Source organism: Molossus molossus, unplaced genomic scaffold (assembly GCF_014108415.1).
Source record: "Molossus molossus isolate mMolMol1 unplaced genomic scaffold, mMolMol1.p scaffold_m16_p_12, whole genome shotgun sequence".
NCBI classification, from domain to species: domain Eukaryota; kingdom Metazoa; phylum Chordata; class Mammalia; order Chiroptera; family Molossidae; genus Molossus; species Molossus molossus.
Genome location: NW_023425347.1, coordinates 87448532 through 87469935, shown reverse-complemented (window position 1 = coordinate 87469935; position 21404 = coordinate 87448532). Strand labels below are relative to the sequence as shown.

The 21404-nt window shown below is 40.4% G+C and overlaps 1 protein-coding gene and 1 non-coding gene across 5 annotated transcripts in view; both read left to right on the top strand.

Annotated features, from left to right (window-relative positions):
* Positions 1–21404, top strand: part of MACO1 (macoilin 1) — a 63458-nt gene that overhangs the window by 22683 nt on the left and 19371 nt on the right. For 3 of the 4 annotated variants that reach the window (XM_036255991.1, XM_036255990.1, XM_036255992.1), the window contains 3 exons: positions 739–862; positions 3551–3729; positions 6020–6521. The exons of the other annotated variant lie outside the window; for it this stretch is intronic. In XM_036255991.1, coding sequence (XP_036111884.1) covers positions 3609–3729; positions 6020–6521 — 623 coding nt within the window. In that variant the 5' untranslated portion in view covers positions 739–862; positions 3551–3608. The remainder of the gene's footprint in view (positions 1–738; positions 863–3550; positions 3730–6019; positions 6522–21404) is intronic. 4 annotated transcript variants of the gene reach the window in all.
* On the top strand, positions 2588–2752 carry LOC118627426. Its single transcript, XR_004959169.1, has one exon. It is a non-coding gene; the product is annotated as a U1 spliceosomal RNA (small nuclear RNA).

The following is a 21404-nucleotide window of genomic DNA, read 5'->3' as shown; positions in this document are numbered from 1 at the left end:
ATTTTATTTTTTTGTTAATCCTCACTCAGGCATATTTTTCCATTGATTTTTAGATAGAGTGGAAGGGAGAGAGAAAGAGAGAGAAACAGTGATGTGAGAAAGACATTGATTGGTTGCTTCCTGCACGATCCCAACTGGGGCCAGGGATTAAACCAGCAAAACAGGTATGTGCCCTCACCGGGAATTGAACCCACAACCCTTTGGTCCATAGGCCGACCTCTAACACTTTTACTGCTGAGTGGGCCAGGGCTCTTTTTTTAAAAAAAATCTTTATTGGCTTTTTGTTTGTTTCTTTGTTATCTTTATTAATCCTCACCTGAGGATATTTTTCCATTGAGTTTTAGAGTGGAAGGGAGGGAGGGGGAGAGAGAAACATCGATGTGAGAGAGATATATCGATTGGTTGCCTCCTCCCGACCTCAACTGGGACTAGGGATTGGACTTGCAACCCCAGATACATGCACTCTTCTTCTTTTAAATCTTTATTGTTGAAAGTATTATAAATGTCTCCCCTTTTTCCCCCATTGACCCCCTCCATCCTGCTCCCACCAACCCCCCCCCCCATCTTTTATTTCTGACTATGATCACATAGCATCTTTTGTCATATAAAGACTCAATTTGGGTTAAATTGCTTTTTATTTGGTTTGAAAGTAACTGTAGTTGACAGTCTTTGAAACAACTTATCTGTTCTGTTAGTTAATATATCATTGATGCTTATCTCTCTGCTGCTTTCCCGCAGAAAGGGGAGTATGTTTGCCCACAGTGTCCCTCTGGATACTCTTTGTTTATATTGAAGCAGCAATTAGATTTAAAGATCTCAAAAATTTTCATGTAGACCTTTGTCGTCCATTTGCTGCTCACTGGTAAGTATTATGAATATTCTTTTTTAATTTTTAAAATTGATTTTGGCGAGAGAAACATTGATTTGTTGTTCTACTTATTTATGCATTCACTGGTTGATTCTTATATGTGCCCTGACCAGGGATCAAACCCACAACCTTGGCATATTGGGATGTTACTCTAACCAACTGAGCTACCCAGCCAGGGCCTGTATATTCTTAATCTATAATTCAATTAAATGTTTTTAATGTAAATGGTAAGTTCAATTATAAATTTTTTTCTTAGAGATTTTACGTGAACCCAGAAGACCACATAACATGGTAGTAAAGAGCATGAGCTCTCTATTCAGAAGATAGATGAGTGTTTGAATCCTAGCTCTGTCCCTAACAGCTTTGTTGCCTTGAACATGTCACCATCTTTAAGCCTTAGTTCTCTTGACTATATATTGGGGACCTGACTCATGGGTCATAGGAAAGATGAAATGAAATGATATATGTAAAGTGTTTAACTTAATGCCAAGTATATAGATGTCTGATAAATGTTATCTATTTTTATTATAATCAGATATTGATTCTAAAAAGTATTGATGCAATATATGGCTATTTCATAAAGTTTAAATGAACTTATAATTTCCTTAGCTAATTTACAAAAGCAAGAGAATAGCATTAATAATTAAGGGAATATTCTTTTTTCTTATGAAATATAAATGATATTAAGATATTTTATTCATTTAACCTTAACCATGAAACTTTTTTTTAATCCTCACCAGAGGATATTTTTCTGTTTATCTTCAGATAGAGTGGGAGGGAGGGAGGAAGAGAGGAGCACCAATGTGAGAGAGACACATTGACTGTTTGCCTTCCACACGACCCTGACCAGGGCCGGGGACCGGACCGCAACCAAGGGACATGCCCTTGACCGGAATAGAATCCACGACTCTTGTCCATGCGTAGGCTGACGCTCTAACTGCTGAGCCAAACCTGCCAGGGCAATCATGAAACATTTTTTAAAAAATGACCTTGAGTCTTATTTATATCTATTATGGAAATCACTACTTAATGGGTATTTCTTTTCAACACACCAATTTTTTTTTTTATCCTCAACCGAGGACATTTTTGCATTTATCTTCAGATAGAGCAGGAGGGAGAGAGGGAGGAAGAGAGAGAAAAACATTGACGTGAGAGAGAGACATCAACTGGTTGCCACTCACACAACCCCAACTGGGGCCGGGGACAAACTGCAACCAAGGTACATGCCCTTAGCGGGAATGGAACCCGGGACTCTCTGATCTGTGGGCTGACGCTCTAACCATTGAGCAAACGGCCAGAGTCAATACACCAATTTTTTATAATATTTATGGCCGACCCTAATATAAACAGGAATCAACTAAAAAAAATAGTTTCCAATTTTTAAAAGCCTTTTCAAAAATAAGTAAAATAGCCCTGGCCGGTTTGGCTCAGCGGTTAGATCATTGGCCTGCGGTCCAGAGAGACCCAGGTTCAGTTCCTGCTAAGGGCATGTACCTCGGTTGCAGTTTGTCCCCAGCCCTGGTTGGTCGTGTGGGTGGCGACCACTCGATGTGTCCCTTTCACATCGATGTTTCTCTCTCTCCCTGTTCTTCTCTCTCTCCTTCCCACTCTACCTGAACAAAAAATGGAAAAATGTCCTCGGGTGAGGATGATAAAATAAAATAAAATAAGTAAAATAAACCTGTTCAATAAAACTTGTCACTTACATTTGTAGTGAGAATACTTACCTGGCAGTGGAGATACCATGATCACAAAGGTGACTTTCCCAGGGTGAAGCTTATCCATTGCACTCCGGATGTGCTAACTTCTGCAGTTTCCCCAAAATGTGGGAAACTCGACTATATAATTTGTGTTAGTGGGGTACTGTGTTTGTGTTCTTCCCTGCCCCTCCCCCCTGCAAAAAAAATTGTAGTGAAATCACTTATAGACTAATTATGATTAATAAGTTTTAAAATTAATGAAGTTTACTATGAGTTTTGATAGTGTTTGCAGAGGCTTTGAAACAGACTGATGAGTTGAATGAAAATATTTCAACCTTTTATTCCAGAGATTAGGGTTGTAAGTACAGCTGGTTTAATTTGATGTGACAAACCAAGTGTTAGTACTGATAATATCAGATACTTATTTAAATGATAAACTGTTTATGAACTAATTTTCCAGGAATAGCTGGTGATAGTACCCCTTGGGCAGCAAGAAGATTAAATTAGGCACTTGAATTTGACCCTGTCTTCTGGTATTAAAAACCAAATGATGTCCTTTTGATTTTTAACACTTACTTATAATATTTACCAATGACTACTTATAAAATCTTTACCCTGTTAGATCTTAAAAGCATACAGATGCCCAAATTCTAATAATGCACAAGGCAGTTCAATGTTAACCAAAAACATTGCCACTGTATCCAGTAGTCACTGTGGTATCTTCTTGAGTTAGTTGAAGAATGTCAAAGTCTGATGGGCAGCCTCTTATGGTCTTACGGTCCCACTGTCTCCTGGGGGTTTGTTCTGCATGCCAACTGCTTCTAATTTCCAGCAGATGTCACATTTATTTATGTGTTTACTGAATGCTCAGCTATCATCATCATCTAGAGTTTATTAAATTCAGTTGTAGGTATCCTCATGTGCTTGCTGCATGTGTTTTTTTTGTAACTTGCAATTATTGGCTGGATTGTCTTCTTTCTAGTATTGGGTACCCTGTGGTGACTTTGGGCTTTGGCTTCAAAAGTTATGTAAGCTACAAAATGCGGTTAAGGAAGCAAAAGGAAGTACAAAAAGAGAACGAATTTTACATGCAGCTTCTTCAACAAGCCCTCCCCCCAGAACAACAGATGCTACAGAAGCAAGACAAAGAGTCTGAGGAAGGTAGGTCTTTACCTAAAGCTATTGGCTCAATAGGTTAGTCATTACTATATTTGTCAGTACAACTTTTTTTTTTGAAAAGTTGCTAGGACTTCAGGAGATTACCAAGGATTTCCTGTTTTCCTATATTCCTTTTTAGAGCCATCGCTTTGTTTGGTCATGAAATACAGAATGCAGATGATGTTTTCTACCCAGTATCTGAAGACCATGTACCTTTAAATATGTTTATTTTATTCTTGTAATAGCTTATTTAATATTTTATTTGTTACAAATATTTTTAAGTATTTATTCTCAGTAGCAAAATAGTATGTATAACTGTGTGAGTTTGTAACTGAAGCAAGCCAAGAATCAAAGTATAAGATGGAAAAATAAACAAACAGAATTGTTTTATAAGTCAAAATTTTTTTGAAAGATGGATCCATCCCATTTTAAATGGTTTATATAATGCAGTGTGGAACCTATTTTTTTTCAATCCTCACCCGAGAATATTTTTCCATTTATCTTCAGACAGAGTGGGAGGGAGGGAAAGAAGGAGATGGAGAGAGAGAGAGAGAGAGAGAGAGAGAGAGAGAGAGAGAGAGAGAAACACTGATGTGAGAGAGACACATCGATTGGTTGCCTCCTGCATGACCCCGACCAGGGCCAGGGACCGAACCGCAACTGAGGTACATGCCTTTGACCAGAATTGAACCCGCAACTCTTGTTCGCAGGTCGACGCTCTAATCACTGAGCCAACCTGGCCAGGGCTGCAATGTGGAACTTAAATTGAACCTTTTCTATAAAGATCTCTCTCTGAGCATATAATCAATTCAATAGATGAACTTACAGCAGTACCAGTTTTCTTTGATTTGAGAGTTGGAAGTTTGGGGTCATATTTTTAGTTTATATATGCCAAATCTTATTCTGTGGTATGGTGCAAAAATACCACCTCAAGCTGACTTTGACAAATTGGAATGTGTAGAACTGATAGAAACTTTTTTTTTTTTATCCTCATCCGAGGACATTTTTCCATATTTTGTTCAGATAGAGTGGGAGGGAGAGAGAGAGAGAAAGAAACATCGACGTGAAAGGGACACATCGAGTGGCTGCCACCCACATGACCCAACCAGGGCCGTGGACAAACTGCAACTGAGGTACGTGCCCTTAGTGGGAACCAAACCCGGGTCTCTCTGGACCACAGGCGGACGCTCTAACCGCTGAGCCAAACCAGCCAGGGCGATACAGAAACTTTTTTACAAGAGACCTAGTAAATGATACAAACTGCTTATTACATCAGTGCTAGGTTCAAGAAAAAATGTAGATACCACCCTGGCAAGTTTGGCTCAGGGATTAGAGCGTTGGCCTGCAGACCAGAGAGTCCCAGGTTTGGTTCCTGCTAAGGGCCCGTACCTCGGTTGCAGTTCGTTCCTGGCCCTGGTTGGGGTTGTGCAGGTGGCAACCAGTTAATGTGTCTTTCTCACATCGACGTTCCCCCCCACCCCCTCTCTCCCTCTCTCCCTCCTACTCTATCTGAATATACATGCAAAAATGTTTTTGGGTGAGGATAAAAAAAAAATGTAGATGCTCTGGATTCTAACATCACACTTCTTTTGTTTCATTTAATCTCTTTCTTTTAGTAAAGTTATTAAATTTGTTTAATCTAAGCATCTTTTAAAATATGGCCTCTTAAGAATATGATCTGTCTGTGTTCTCTCATCCCAGTGATAGACAAGTTTGACTTGACTAATGAGTGACATATGATCTAATCATAAAATACTCATCTTATTTTTGAGGCAAAACTTTTTTTTTTTTTTTAATCCTCAACTGAGGACATTTTTCCATTTTTTGTTCAGATAGAGTGGGAGGGAGAGAGAGGAAGAGAGAGAGAGAGAAACATCAATGTGAAGGGACACATCGAGTGGCTCCCACCCGCACGACCAACCAGGGCCGGGGACAAACTGCAACCGAGGTATGTGCCCTTAGCGGGAACCCAACCCTGGTCTCTCTGTATCGCAGGCCGACGCTCCAACCGCTGAGCCAAACCGGCCAGGGCTGAGGCAAAACTTTTAATGGTTTGGTGTTTGTAAGTGATGGCACTTTTCTAAATGTTCCGCTTCCCAAATTTATTTGGATTTGCTTTTTGAAGTTAGCATGATGTGGTGTAGTTACTGCTTCTAAGTGAATTTGCAAATTAATGTAGTGAGTTTCTAAGTGTAGATAATACAGTTTGTTGAATCAGTCTATTCTGTGTTTTTATACAACTGAATATTCCAGTGTGGGTTTTTTGTTTGTTGGTTTGTTTTTGGTATTGTAGCAGCCAAAGGATTACCTGATATGGACTCCTCGATCCTTATACACCACAACGGAGGGATCCCAGCCAACAAAAAACTCTCTACAACTTTGCCAGAGATAGAATACCGAGAAAAAGGGAAAGAAAAGGACAAAGATGCCAAAAAACACAACCTTGGAATAAATAACAACAATATTCTACAACCTGTAGACTCTAAAATACAAGAAATTGAATATATGGAAAACCATATCAATAGTAAAAGATTAAATAATGATCTTGTGGGAAGTACAGAAAACCTCTTGAAAGAGGACTCATGCACTGCTTCCTCAAAAAATTACAAAAATGCCAGTGGAGTTGTGAACTCCTCACCTCGAAGTCACAGCGCCACAAATGGGAGCATTCCTTCTTCATCTAGTAAAAATGAGAAGAAGCAGAAATGCAGTAGCAAGAGCCCAAGTACACACAAAGACTTAATGGAAAACTGTATTCCTAATAACCAGCTAAGCAAACCAGATGCACTGGTAAGGTAAGTGTGCCTACTGTGTCCTTAACCAACACTTTCCAATAAACTTAACTTAGGTCTTGAAAAACCAACACTTCAGTATGGGCCTGCAGGAATTTATCTGATCAGACACTATAACTGTAAACTCTGTGGCATTTGACATTTTAGTGTTGATTTCACAAGTGTTTGTTGACCACCCAGTGCCACTGTCCTGAAGCACTGACTCCGGCTCTCTCCATTGTTCTGAGTAAGAAGTGACAGTGATTACTTTCCACATTTGACAAATTTACATGTAACTTGTTTTCTAGTGGTATGGAGAAGCATATCTCTAGTCTTTGTCCTTTTCTTTTGCATATTCAAAGTTCTTGTAGCATAGACACAAAGAGTGTGTGTCCTGTTGATGCAAATCTCTTTGTCAGATAGACACCAAAAGGGTGATGTAAAAATGTCCTTACCACCTTGTGCTTGTTTTTGTTTTTTACTTAAAATGCAAATTATCCCCCAAATAACTCTGGGGAAGTTAGGTTTGAAAAGTAATCTCTTTCTAAAATTTTCATAAGTAAATACAGTGTTAGACATGGATTTTAATCAGAAATGTTCCTTTTTTATCTTTAATTAAAATAATAATATTGTTGTATGACCTGGATTGGCTCAGGTTTAATTTTGCTGTATTTTATATTTTTATGTATTCTATAAAAAAACCCATGTTCCTTCTACCTCATATCTGTAAATTTGGAAACCAGAATCTGAACTGGAGCTTTTAAAAATATGTAACTCAAGAGGGCAATTGTAACTTCCTCCATAAAGTTATCTTATAATTCTCTTCCTTTAGCTTGCTTAAGAGCAGACAATGCATTCTAGGAGGGAAAGTTTCCAGTGTTATAACTTATATAAACTAGATTATTAATTTATTTTAATTTTCTCATTGGTAGCTAGATTTAGGGAAATATATTTGGGTTCTACTGCTAAAGGCTCTTGAAATTTTATAGCCCCCAGCCACTTTTGGAAGCATTCCATGTTATTGCTGATGCCAGGCTGGTATCCACATCTGTTTGTTATGACATTCTGCCCATCGTGCCCTATAAAGAAAGCACTCAGCAGAGAACCCTCCTCTAGATGCCCGTGGGAGAAAGACCAATTAATTGACCTTTTATTTCAACTATCCTACAAATTTACTATATGCTATAAATAAAAGCTTTTGATATCCTTTTGATACCTATCACAAGCCTTTTGATATCCTTTCTCCTATACAATTTTAATAGTAGCAGTCAACTCAAAACAATTTTCCTCTGTTGGGTATTGCAGAGAGAGCAGTCAAGGCTCAGTTTTATGACACCATCTCACTTGGGCCCCAGTTGTGGTTGTTGATTGACTCTACTGCCTGATCTGCCTTCAGTAAAGAAGTTCAAGGACTCACTCAGATGACCAGTCTTCCAGTACGTGGTGGGTCCAGTGCCCCCGTGCCTCTCCCTGTGGTCACTAACGTGATGTGCCTGATGTGAAGGGTCACAGAGTATTACTCTGTTTTAGGGAATACCTTCTGTCAAATACATAAATAGAAAATATTATATGTAAATAGTTTTATAAGCTTCCATAGGAGTATTTTCAACGTTTAATGTAATATAAAAAATAAGGAGATGATCTAAGTATCCAACAGTGGGAGAAATTGAAATAAATTATGGTTCATCCATTTGATGGATTTTTTTTTAAGAGAGTGGAAGGGAGGGAGGGAGGGAGGGAGGGAGAGAGAGAGAGAGAGAGAGAGAGAGAGAAGAGAGAGAAGAGAGAGAGACATTGATGTGAGAGAGACACATCAGTTGGTTGCTTCCTGCACTACCCTGACCAGGACTGGGGATTGAACCTGCAGCCCAAGTACGTGCCCTTGACCAGGAATCAAACCTGAGACCCTTCAGTGCACAGGTTGACGCTCTAACCATTGAGCCAAATGGGCCAGGGCTTTTAATACAGCCATTACAGAAATATAGTTTTAAGCTATATTAACAGTATAGGGAAGTGCTCATGACAATATTTTATAAAGAAAGTAGAAAGCAGTTTCATTAAAAACATTAAAAAATATATACTGTACATAGAAAAAGGTTTTATTTATTTATTTATTTATTTATTTTTATCCTCAGCAGAGGACATTTTTTCATTTTTTGTTCAGATAAGTAGGAGGAAGAGAGAGAGAGAGAGAAACATTGACGTGAAAGAGACACATTGAGTGGTTGCCACCTGCACAACCCAACCAGGGCAGAGGACAAACTGCAACCGAGGTACGTGCCCCTAGCAGGAACTGAACCCGGGTCTCTCTGGACCGCAGGCCAATGTTCTAACCACTAGCCAAACTGGCCAGGGCCATAGAAAAAGGTTTTAAACGGAAAGGAACCAAAATGATAACAATGGTTATTGCCCCCTGGTAGTATTGAGGCTTTATTTTTTTCTTTTTACTTTCATGCATTTTCAAGGTTTTTTATGATGAACAGTGATAGTTTATAAAAAGAAGACTATCTGAGCAAATTATCCAGCTTGGCTGTAGGAGGCCTTATCACACTTCCTCTTGCCCTTCTTGGCTATCTCCTGTTTCCTCTTGTTTGACTTCATGATGAATATTAATAAGACTGTAACTGATCCAAACTTGACATGTTTGAGTTGTTAGCTAGAGAATGGGTTTGTAGTCTTCAGAAGAGGGCTGGACTTAATGGTCTCTAAGGCTCCTTCTGATGCATCATAAACAGGCTGACACTGTGTATGTGAGCCCTTTCTTATTGCACATACACCTAGGGTTGTGCACAGGTCCAGGCTGGCTGTAGGGAAAAGATTGAACTACCCTTTTACTTTTTTTTTTTTAATCCTCAACCGAGGACATTTTTTTTTCTTTTTTATCTTCAGATAGAGTGGAAGGGAGGGGGAGAGAAAGAGGGAGAGAGAGAGCAAAACATCGATGTGAGAGAGACACATTGACTGGTTGCCTCCCAAATAACCCTGACCAGGGTCAGGGATGAATAGCAACCAAGGTACGTGCCCTTGACCAGACTCGAACCCATGACTCTGGGCTCTGGGCCAATGCTCTAACCGCTGAGCCAAATCAGCCAGGGCGACTGAACTACCCTTTTAAATATATATTTTTAAAAATCATTTGAAAGCCATTACTGTATATTAGTAGTAAATTAATTGTAACACATTCTACAGCTGTGTCTTTCTCAGTATCATGGTTGAGAACTGCTATATTTGAGGAACCAATTCAGTGACTTTTGGGGGGGAATTCATTAGTACACTACTTTCAAAGAGAATTCTTGTAGATTAATAATATAGCTATCAAAATAAGGCTTGATGGCCATTCCCCAAGAAAGGGCAAGAAATCCTTCAGGTCTTTTTTCTATTTCTCCAAGCTCCATGGATGTTCTCTAGTGTGCTATACACCACAGGTTGGCTAATGACTACACACAGGCCAAATCTGGCCCACTGCCTGACCTTGTAAAAAGTTTTATGCATTTACGTAGTGTCTATGGCTGCCTTTGCACTACAGTGGCAGAGTTGAGCAGCTGCGTATGACCTACAAAGCCAAAGGTGTTTATTATTTACCCTTTACAGAAAACATATGCTGATGGATCACTAAGGTTAAAGAATGTAGGTGAAGTAAGGAACTTGGGAATAGTGTTGCCTGTCGGATCCTTCCCGGGAAAAGTTTGGGGACTTGCTAAAGCCAGTCCAAAGTCCTCTTGGTTTGAGAAATACACATCTTACAAAATGATCTGATTTCTGCCAGTTGATTTCTGAATTCTTTACCCAAGATATTTAGAAACAGACTTATAATTTTGGTAGCCAAAAATACTTTTTTTTCGTTCTTTCTTATTTTTAATGGCTGAATAACATTCCATTGTGTGTGTGTGTGTGTGTGTGTGTGTGTGTGTGTGTGTGTGTGACATCTTTTTTTTTTTTAATCCTCACCCAAGGATATTTTTCCATTTTATCTTCAGATAAAGTGGGAGGGGGAGAGAGAGAAACATTGAGTGGAAGGGAGGGGAGAGAAAGAGAGGGAGAGAGAGCATAACATTGATGTGAGAGAGACACATCGACTGGCTGCCTCCCGAATAACCCCAACCAGGGACCGGGGACGAGCCGCAACCCAGGTGCGTGCCTTTGACCAGAAATGAACCCACGACTCTTTGGTATGTGGGGCAATGCTCTAACCGCTGAACCAAACTGGCCAGGGCACCAAAAATATTTTTAATTCTGACATGGGAAAAATTCTAGGCAAAAATAGAAGCAGTAGTGAGGAAAGTTAGTTTTAAGCTAAGTTTTGGATTAGAAAGGAACAATGTAAATCAGAATGAGATTTGCTTAAGTTTTTTCTTTAGTCGTCATTAAAAAAAAATCTTAAGTGTGAAAAACTTATAGAAAATTTAGGTAGAGAAAAGATGAAAATAGTCCCACCATGATACAGATTACTGTTAAATTTAGTTATATTTTCGTCAGCTACATTTATATCATTGTGGCCACAGTGTTTGTGTCATTTTTTTGTTTTTGTTGTTCTGCTTTTTTCACTTAAATCATACAGAAAGCCTTTTCCCAACTTAGCCTAACCCTCATTTTCACTTGATTGGAATATTCCACGGCAGGTCTGTGCAGTCATTCAGCAGTCACTCTAAGACTGGGCAGATCGCTGTGGGACACCTGAGCCACTTTCCTGCAGTTTCAGGGCCTGCAAGCAGGAGAGCCAACAGTTTTGTTTGCACTTGGCACAGAGTTCCCTCTCAAATACAGCCCAAGACTGTGGGGTTTCTTGTTGGTGATTGTTACTTGTTTCAGTTTTCCTGGTAAGGGATAGAATTTAAAACTTTGAGTACAAAATGTAAAGTGATCCATATTCTGTAGAAGTGTTGAAGCAGAAGTCTCTTCTTGGTTTATTTCCATTCCACTTTTTTGTACTCAAGACAGAAAATTCATCTTTTTTATTTTCAGTGCTAGTTCGTTTTTGTTTTTTTTAATTATCTTCACCTGAGGACATTTTTCCTCTTTTTTTTTTGTTCAGATAGAGTGGGAGGGAGAGAGAGGAAGAGAGAGAGAGAGAAACATCGACATGAAAGGGACACATTGAGTGGCTGCTACCCGCACAGCCCAACCAGGGTCGGGGACAAACTGCAACCGAGGTACATGCCCTTAGCGGAAACCAAACCCGGGACTCTGTGGACCGCAGGCCGACGCTCTAACCGCTGAGCCAAACTGGCCAGGGCGCAGTGCTAATTCTTAATAAGCTGTCAATTTTTTAACATAGTTGAATAATGTCTGGTGCAAAGAGTCATAAAAGAAAAGTATCCGCAGTTTGCCTAGTAGAAATGCATTTAATTGAGTCGCTTACAGGGTCTCTGAGAATTTAACTCTGGTTAGGTGTATCTGGGGAGTTATTCTGGTCCAGACAGCCTAGAGCCACCAAGCTTTTAGGGATTATCCCTACCTTTTAGGGATAATTATGGGATGGGCTTAGCTTGACAGCAGCAGACTTAAGAGCCCTGAACTGGAAGAATTTAAGACCAGGGATATAACCATCAACTTAACCCCAAGGAGAGGTTGATTGTTTGGAAGACCTGGGGTCCAGGGTGTGGGCATTATCGAGATAGTAAGTTCCAAGAAAGTTTGAAGCCGTGGAATTGGGGGTCGGGGGGCAGTTCTTCAGGGGAAAACCAAAATCTAGGAAAAGTTGTAGGATATTGAATACTCGTTCTTTTATTTCCCTCTAAACTCATTTGGTTTTTATTTCGAATTCTAAAATGTTATTACTTATAACTTAGTTTGTTTATACAATTCTGCTTATTTGGAAACTTGAGAGCCTGGCGGGGGTTTGGAGGGGAAGAGAAAGCGTTTATCAGGATTTTTTCAGTAATTGCTAAGCAAGTGGGGCCCTGCCTCAGAGGGGAACTAGGGGGAGAAGAGGGTAGAGAAACACTTGAAGAAATTTTAACTCATTCACTTACACTGAAGAGTGTTTTAACTTATACTCATACCTAGGAACTAACTTATATTGCCAGATCTGGGTCTTAGAGAAATATTTTGGAGCGTATAGATTGATGCCAACATACTTTAAAAATAGGCTGTACAGTATTCTAGTCCATCAGTGAGTATATTGATGAGCATTGTGTTTTAGTAGGCTGTGATATGAGTGTTTGTAACTCTAATTTAAGCTGGTGGGTGAACAAAATGTCATTGCTCTTCGTTCCACTTTCTAGTCCATATAAACCTTATATATATGTGTTTTTATGACTTCAGGTTTCTCTTAAAAAGGGGGATGAAGGTAGCAAAAGCTAAAGAAAGAGCCAGCTTTCCCCTTTTACTGGATTTGCTGGTGGCACAGGCTGCCCAAATGTGGTTTGACTGGCACTTCAGTCTTCTGTATTTCTGAGTAATCTTACCTTCCAGATACTAGCATTTGAGATTGTCGTGTAACCTCTGGCTTAATATAAGGCTCCTTAGTGTGGTCTTGCTCTTTGGGCAAAAACAACGGGAGACAGTTTACAGTACTTCGTATCTCCCCTTCACATACACACACACATTGTAAGATGTTTACACACAATAAAAAATTATATACCCATTGAAAAGAAAGGGTCATTTTTTTTAGATACTAATTTTTAATAATCAGCAGATTCAGTATAATTTAGTGTGAAAAAGATCAAAATGAAGAGAATCTAAGATGCCCCTTTGTTGTCAACTTAAAGAAGCATTTCAAAGCAACAAGGAAAATTGAGGGCTAATGCTATTTACCAGAAGAGCAGAGGCATCAGTTCTTCCTGCAACTATCCATCTTTTCTTTCCCTGGTAGGGAGCTGTCTGGGTACTGGCCTGGATTGTGGTTAGGAATGGGTAGGGCTGGCCTTAGCTCCTGGGGCAAGGAAGGGCAAGGACCTTGTTAGTTCCAGGTTACAACAGAAAGTCGGGAAGAAGATTCAGATCATGGAACCCAAGTTTGCAAGCACAAAGCAAGAATAGAATCCATAGCTAAGACCTGACTATGGGGAAGAAACAAGACACAGCAGTCAATTCAGGAGTAAAGCCTATGAGCATTCCTGGGACAGGTACCTTGGGGGGAGTGGCCTTTTATGAACCGTTCCAGCCCTCTCCCAAGGCACTGAAGAGTCCTAAGTGGGGGATCACAGTAGTTTAAGTGGGAAAGTTACAACGGATTCTCTTGAAAGGTGGAAACCCATCTTAAAAGAAGGCAATTGAAAAGACCCCAAGATAATTGTTAAAGGGGAGGAAGCAGCAAAACAGATTACTTAGTATGAACCTGTCACAAAATATGGGAAGGTATAATTCTCATATACACAAAAAATTATTTGAAATAATATACACCAAACGGTCAATGGTAGTTGATTTTAGGGGATGTTTACTTTCTACATTGTCTGTTTCTATGTAGTTTGAACTTTTACACAGGCTTATACCCATAATAGAATGGGACCTTCTTTTCTCCTGTCTACCACAGTACACAGTGCTTTGCACAAAGTAGATGCTCAGTAAATACTTGTTGAATGAATATTACCTTTGTGAAAGGAAAATATTAGAAGGGGGATAGGAGGTGGACTTCAGGACTTTGATTGCAGTGCAGTGTAGTTCTTAAAGTTGAGTTGCAGTGTAGCTCAAAGGCTTTCAGAGTTAGAAAACCTACATGTTACATTAGGCTAGGCCAAGGACCAGCTATCCAGTGTCAAACTATTTGTTGTTCTTGAATTTATTTCTAAAACAGGGAAGACCTTCTACTCTACTCTTTTCTTTGATATTTCCCAGGAAGTTTTGAAATTCAGTGCTCTTTACAGTACTTTTTTCCAAGGCTGTGCAGGAAGTGTGAGAATTTCTGGAGCCCAGCCAGTGTGGCTCAGTTGATGGAGTATTGTCCCATGGACTGAGAGGTGCCAGTTTGATTCCTGGTCAGGGCACATGCCTGGGTTGTGGGCTCTACCCCAGCAGAGGGTGTGCTATAGGTGGCTGATGGATGCTTCTCTCTCACATCAATATTTCTATCTCTCTCTCCCTTTCTCTGTCTCTCTAAAAAATCAATAAAAACATATGAAAAAAAAAAAGAATTTCTGGAAGTTACAAAGGACAAGGGGAGAAAACTCCAAGGGACTGCTGGCAAAAACACCATTTGCCCCAGCAGTGGTTGGCTGTACTCCAACCAAAAAATCTAGGCATAAGCCACATCTCAACCAGGACCAGCCAGGGAGGAAATGTCAGTTTGCCTTGTCTTATTCATATTTCCTCATGGGTCTTTCCCACCCTCCATCCACCACCACCCATGGCCATTCTCTTTGTCTTTGTGGTATTGTGGTAGCAACAGGAGAGAGCTCAGATCCCATATTTCTGTTCCAACCTTTCCTCCAAGGAAATCCCCCAGGTTAGAAAACGTATTGACTGCTTATATATAGATCATCTCTGGGGCTATAGTGCATTTGAATACATTTTGCTGTGTGTCATGAATCGTTTGTAGAAGAAAATCTGACCTGGGAGATAGTGATTTGGGTGTTGGGCTTTTACCCTGGCTGCTTTCCCTATGTGTGCTGTGCACACGCAGCTCTGTCAAACTACTGATGCATAATGACTTGCTTCACACCGTCCTCAGTGAGTGCTTGCTACCAAAGCAGGCCTTTCCTTTTCTACAGGTGCATGTAGTAGTTTGTTTGTAATAGTATCATTTCCAGCTGAAAGATAAAATTTATAATGAAGATTATGAAAACTGGACACTTAGAGGTTCTAACTAGATTAGATTAAATATATTGAATATAGCTGCTACTAAGTTATATGGAAATTAAGTGTAAAAAATAAGTAGTAAAGCCAAGTTTAGTGTGTTTGTTTTCTCTCTATGGAAACATGTATTTGATTTATGTTTTTCTAGCATTGTCTCTGAGCAGATTATATTCTCAGACCTGATTTATTTTCATTTTCTGCCATGCTTATAATATTTAAGGTGCCTATAAGTTTTACTTGGTTAGCCCTGTTTATATTAACTTGCAATATAGTTAGAATTTATTTTAACCATTGCAGTGATTTAAAACGATAATATTCTTGGATATAAATGTGGCAATAAAAACATAATCATTTTATACTTAAACAGGCTGTTTTGTGACTTGAAACCCACGTAGCACTTTAGAAACTAGGCATTAATGAATTTAAGCCAGCAATTCACTTAATGAGTCCATATCCAGGTGGTCAAAGAAGATAATTATCTATGTTGTATGGATAAATAAAGTATGAAATAACACAAATTATCTGGGAGGCAGAGTCCACATTTAGAAACTTTTTTTTTTTATCCTTACCCGAGGACATTTTTCCATTTTTTTGTTCAGATAGAGTGAAAGGGAGAGAGAGGAAGAGAGAGAGAGAAAGAGAGAGAGAGAGAGAGAGAAACATCGACATGAAAGGGACATGTCGAGTGGCTGCAACCCGCACAACCCAACCAGGGCCGGGGACAAACTGCAACCGAGGTACGTGCTTTTAGCAGGAACCGAACCCGGGTCTCTCTGGACCCAGGCCAACGCTCCAAACGCTGAGCCAAACCGGCCAGGGCTAGAAACATTTTTATGTTGAGTACTGAGAATTTATTCTAACGAAACAGATTACAAAATTTCCTCCCCAGAATTTAGAAGGAACTACTATAAAACTTTGTGTTAAATTCTGAGTTAGTACCCCTGCTGGCACGTAATGAATTGAGATTTCCAGCTAAGGGGATTAGAGGTGAATTCCCTGAAGGGGAGGTACTTCTTGCAAAAGGAACTATGTTCTTTAAATGTTACTCACGCTATCATTTAGAAACTGGCTATTTGAATACTTTGACAACCAGTGTGGGTATACTTCAGTTTTTGCACATCTTTTGGGGATTTCTTAGACTTTTTTTCTAGCCAGCTGAGACTCTCAGGATTAAAACAAGTTTTTTTTTTTTTTTTATCCTTACCCGAGGCCATTTTTGCATTTATCTTCTGACAGAGTGGGAGGGAGAGAGCGGGAAGAGAGAGAGAAACATCGATGTGAGAGAGACACCTTGAGTGGTTGCCACCCACATGACTCCAATCAGTGCAGGGACAAACTGCAACCGAGGTACATGCCCTTGGCGGGAACCGAACCTGGGACTCTTTTGGTCTGCAGGCCAACGCTCTAACCGTTGAGCCAAACCGGCCAGGGCTGTTTTTTTTTTTTAATGGGGAAAATGCAACTCTTCTTTCTCATAAGGTACATTTCACCTTTCTTGATAGAGTGCTGTAAAAGATTTGAAACAGAAACACAGACTAATAAACTTGAAAGGACCACTGTCCTGACCCTTCCCCTGGCTCTAGAGCAGGTGTTGCAGACTCACACACCTTCAGAAGTGAGACAGGGCACAGGCATGAGGGGAGGCCAGGGTTGGCATCATTCATATTTAGTACTGCACCGGGCACTGGGAGTTTGGGAGCATATATCCTTCCAAACAGGATAGCCAATTGTGACTTGAGGTGTGTATGTGTGGAGGGGGGATGTTGCAGGCCCAACATTGCTAAATATATTTTGAAGAGGTGGCGAAAATAGATATCTTTATGTAAAATCTACCAGTTGAAAAACTTTTTTTTATCCTCACCCGAGGACATCCTTGCATTTATCTTCAGATAGAGTGGGAGAGGGAGAGGGAGAGGGAGGAGGAGAGAGAGAGAAACATCAATGTGAGGGAGACTCATTGGTTGCCACCCACACAACCCCAACCAGGGCCAGGGACATACTGCAACCAAGGTATGTGCCCTTATCGGGAACAGAACCCGGGACTCTCTTGTGTGCAGCCAGTACTCTAACTGCTGAGCCAAACCGGCCAGGGCGAAAAACATTTTTTATACATCATGTGGGGTGGGTCAAACAAAACATGTTTATGGACCAGATTGGCTCACCAGTTTGCAATCTCTGTACCTGACCTTTCCTGTTCTTCTTATGTTTTGCTCCCTCCTACCCCCTGACCCCACCAACTAAAACTTGACTCATAGGAAGGACTTTTGTTAGGGATTATCTAGTAAATCCCATGAACTAATCTGCCATGTATTAATAGGACCTTTTTGCCTTTTCTTTTCCTTCAGTTCCTTGTGCTGTTGGAAAACATGCACTTTTGACAGCACTCCATCCCCAGTCAAAGTTTATAATCTTCACACCTGACTAGGAGGCCACTTAGAAGGACAGGGGGGACAGCCTTGTGATAAGGTGGTTTGGGTCTCTAGTATTCCTCAAACAATACAGAACTGCTTAGGCCTCCTGTACCTAGAACTGGTGACTTCTTCCATGCCAAGATGTTTTTCTGCCATGATTTTAGAGCATAAAATACACCAAAACTCAGAAAGTAGACACTAGTTATTATTACTATTTTTTTGTAGGAGACCTGACAATGGATGATTCTGGCGAGTAAAAGAGACACTAGTTATTCACAGACTTCACAGGCCAGCTGGTTTAGAATCTGAACCTCCTCACACCATCCCTTGTAATATGTATAATGTCAGGCTTGATGTCAGAGCAATGCTTGCTCTCCTCTTTCCTTAGGGAGACAGAGAAGGGCAATAAACTGTAGCTCTAGAACGTGGGTTTAGAAAAACTTGTTTTGATAAGAACTAGTAAATGGGATGTAGATTTAGGAACTGAACTGTTGTCTACTTCAGAAAGTGAAGACCTCCTTTTTTTTGGAATAACCTAAAAAGTTTGTGAAGTAAAAGAGTTGGATTTTCCCTAAGGTTTTCAGATTATTCTTAAACTGGCCTGTAACATGGGAAAATCTAAGAATAACAGTGAACACTGAAAACCATGAAAAGTCTATTAACAGCCTCCTCTTTTAAAATAACTTTTCTAGCCCTGCCAACGTGCCTCAGTGGATTGAGCGTCGTCCCATGGACTGAGTTCCTGGTTCAATTCCCCACCAGGGGGTGTGCAGGAAGCAGCTGATTGGTGTTTCTTTCTTACATTGATATTTCTCTCTCTCTCTCTCTCAGCTTCCTTTCTCACTAAAAAATCAATACAAAATAAAATAAAATAAAATAACTTTTCTGCACTGGCCAGTTTTGCTAAGTGGTTAGAGCATTGGCCCATGGACCAAAGGGTCACGGGTTTGATTCTATGTCAAGGGCACATACCTGGGTTGAAGGTTCGATCTCAGGCCCCAGTTGGAGTTGTACAGGAGGCAACCAATTGATGTATCTCTCTCACATTGACCTCTCCTTTCCTCCCTCCTTCCCTCCTACTCTATCTAAAATACGTACATACATACAAACATAAAACATACTTTTCTCCCAGTTTACCCTGGCCATTGTGGATCAGCAGTTGGAGTATTGACCTGCCCACTGAAGGGTTGTGGGTTCGATTCCCAGTTAAGAGCGAGTACCTGGGTTGCAGATTTGAACCCCAGCCCTGGTCAGGATGTGTGCAGGAGGCAACCCTCTCACATCAATGTTTCTCTCTCTCTCTCTTTCTTCCCTTCCCACTCTCTCTAAAAAAAAAATCAATGGAAAAAATATCCTCTAGTGAGGATTAATAAAATAACTTTTTTTCCAATTATAAAATAACCATTAAAATGTTGAAAATAAGTTATATATGTTGATTATATTATCCAACTTTTATGATGAAGAAGAAGAGATAGCCACTGTGTTAATATATAGCCTCCAAGTGATTTTTCTTTTTTGTCTTTTTCACTGATTATATCATGAGCATTCTCCCTTGTCATTGAATATTCTTCTTCAGTGGTATTTTTATTTTATTTTATTTTGATTTTTTGATTTTTTTTTTCAGGGTCTCCAGAAGTGCAGGTTTATTGGGAATTAACCTCTAAGGAGAGAGTAGCAACCGGCTTGTACAGACTAGGGATTTTTTAACTCAGGGCTGGGTAGGAGGGTTGTTCAGCCAAGGAGATGTGGTTGTCTTTGATTGGTCTGGCCTGGGGTCAACTGATTTCTCGATTGGTCAGGGGCTGGGGTCTCCTGAAAGTTCTTTTTCTTATCCAGCAACCATTTGCAGTTTTGTGTGGGTTATGGTGGTTCCATCATTCTGTTCCGCCTGACTGGAGTGATGGGTTTTGATTTTCATTTTCTGGCCATTGAGAGTTATTGTCGAGTTTATATTGGGGCCAGGCCATATTGCAGAGAAATATGAGTTTGTAGGGCCTCAGATCGGAGAGGCCAAGGTTTATTAGGTTTTTCAATAGGCAGCCAAGGGGGCTTGAGCAAGGCAGTTTTGATTGAGACCACCCCATTTCGTAGAGAGGCAATGACAGGAGAGGGCGTCCCTGTCTCCAATCAAGGCCTTGGGAGGACAAGCCTTCTGGTTTGGCAGGTAGGAGGGGGTCCAGGACAAGTTGGAGCCGGCCAATCAACCCAAACCACAGTCCACCCAGAATCTGGAAGTTAGCCCGGGCGAACTCCCACAGCCCACTGCTTTCCAGGTAGTATGGGTGGTCTGTGCTGGGGATCGTCCAGGCTACCAAGCTCTCGTCCCAAGTTTCGACACCATTATGTAAGAACGAGGTGGAATGAGGTGGTGCAGGGTCTCCAGAAGTTCAGGTTTATTGGGAATTAGCCTGCTGGACTACCTCTAAAAAGAGAGTAGCCTTCAGTGGTATTTTTAATGGTTCCATGTTAGTCAGACAGACACATGAATATACAATTTATCTAGCCAATCTTCTGTTGAATGTTTAAGTGTTTCTGATATTTTTATTGTAAATAATGCTGCAACAAACACACCTTTACATCTTTGTATCACTAGTCTTCTGAATAAATATCTGGGAGTAGTATGTTGCATCAAGAGATATGAACATCTTAAGGACTTTTGCTACAAATGATCAAATCTGACAACATCCTTTAAGGACCTTATTAAAAATATTAGTTTGTGGCACTTACAACTTACTCATGAAGGGCTTCAAGATCAGTTTTTTATTTCTCAAAATAACTAGTTGTATGAGTCTATATGGTTCCTTTTCTGCATTTCTTAATAAAAATGAATATGTTTGCCTTTTGTGTTTGACAGATTAAGGAGCAGAGACATAAGATACTTTGTAATATGCTTTCACCTAGTAATCAGGTCATCAGGCCGTTGCATATTTTTGGATGCTTGTGCCTGCTATGCAATTGTAGTAACTGCAGTGAGACTTGAGACCGCTTCATTTCACTATTTCTGAAGCTGTGGTTTATAGGATATACTGGAGCTGCTTTAAATCAGTGATGAGATACCTTCACGTTTTTCTGTGAATGACCCATGCTGCCTGTCCTGTCAGTGTGAATGACCTGGGAAGGAGAGGGGGGAAGGAGTTGTGGAGAGAGTAAACAGTATTTTGGGGGACAGATCGTTAATTTATGAGCTCAGCTTTCTGCATAGACAGCTGTGCAGTCCCTAAACAAGTCTTGTTTGATTAATGTATACCAAGGGATCTCCTAATGGAATTACGTACTTACCAAGATGGAGCAGTTGCACCCTGGCTAGTTTGGCTCAGCGGTTAGAGCGTTGGCTTGCGGACCAGAGAGTCCCAGGTTCAGTTCCCGCTAAGGGCACGTACCTCAGTTGCAGTTTGTCCCCGGCCCCAGTTGGGATCATGTGGGTGACAACCACTCGATGTATGTGTCTCTCTCACATCAGTGTTTCTCTCTCTATCTTCCACCCTCTCTCCTTCCTGCTCTGTCTTAAGATACATGCAAAAATGTCCTCGGGTGAGGATAAAAAAAGATGGAGCAGTTGCTCTTCATTCACTCCTCATGTGCACCTCCTTTCTTGATAAGCAAGAACCCACTTACCCCCATATCCTTCAGCCATTATTTAAACTAAATATCTGACAGCTTTCTGTAGATAAGTTTCCCGAGCCTCATCTGTCCTAATGCTGACCCTGTTATATCTAAGCACTGAGGAAATGGACACAGAGTGAGTGTTAGAGACATGGTCTGG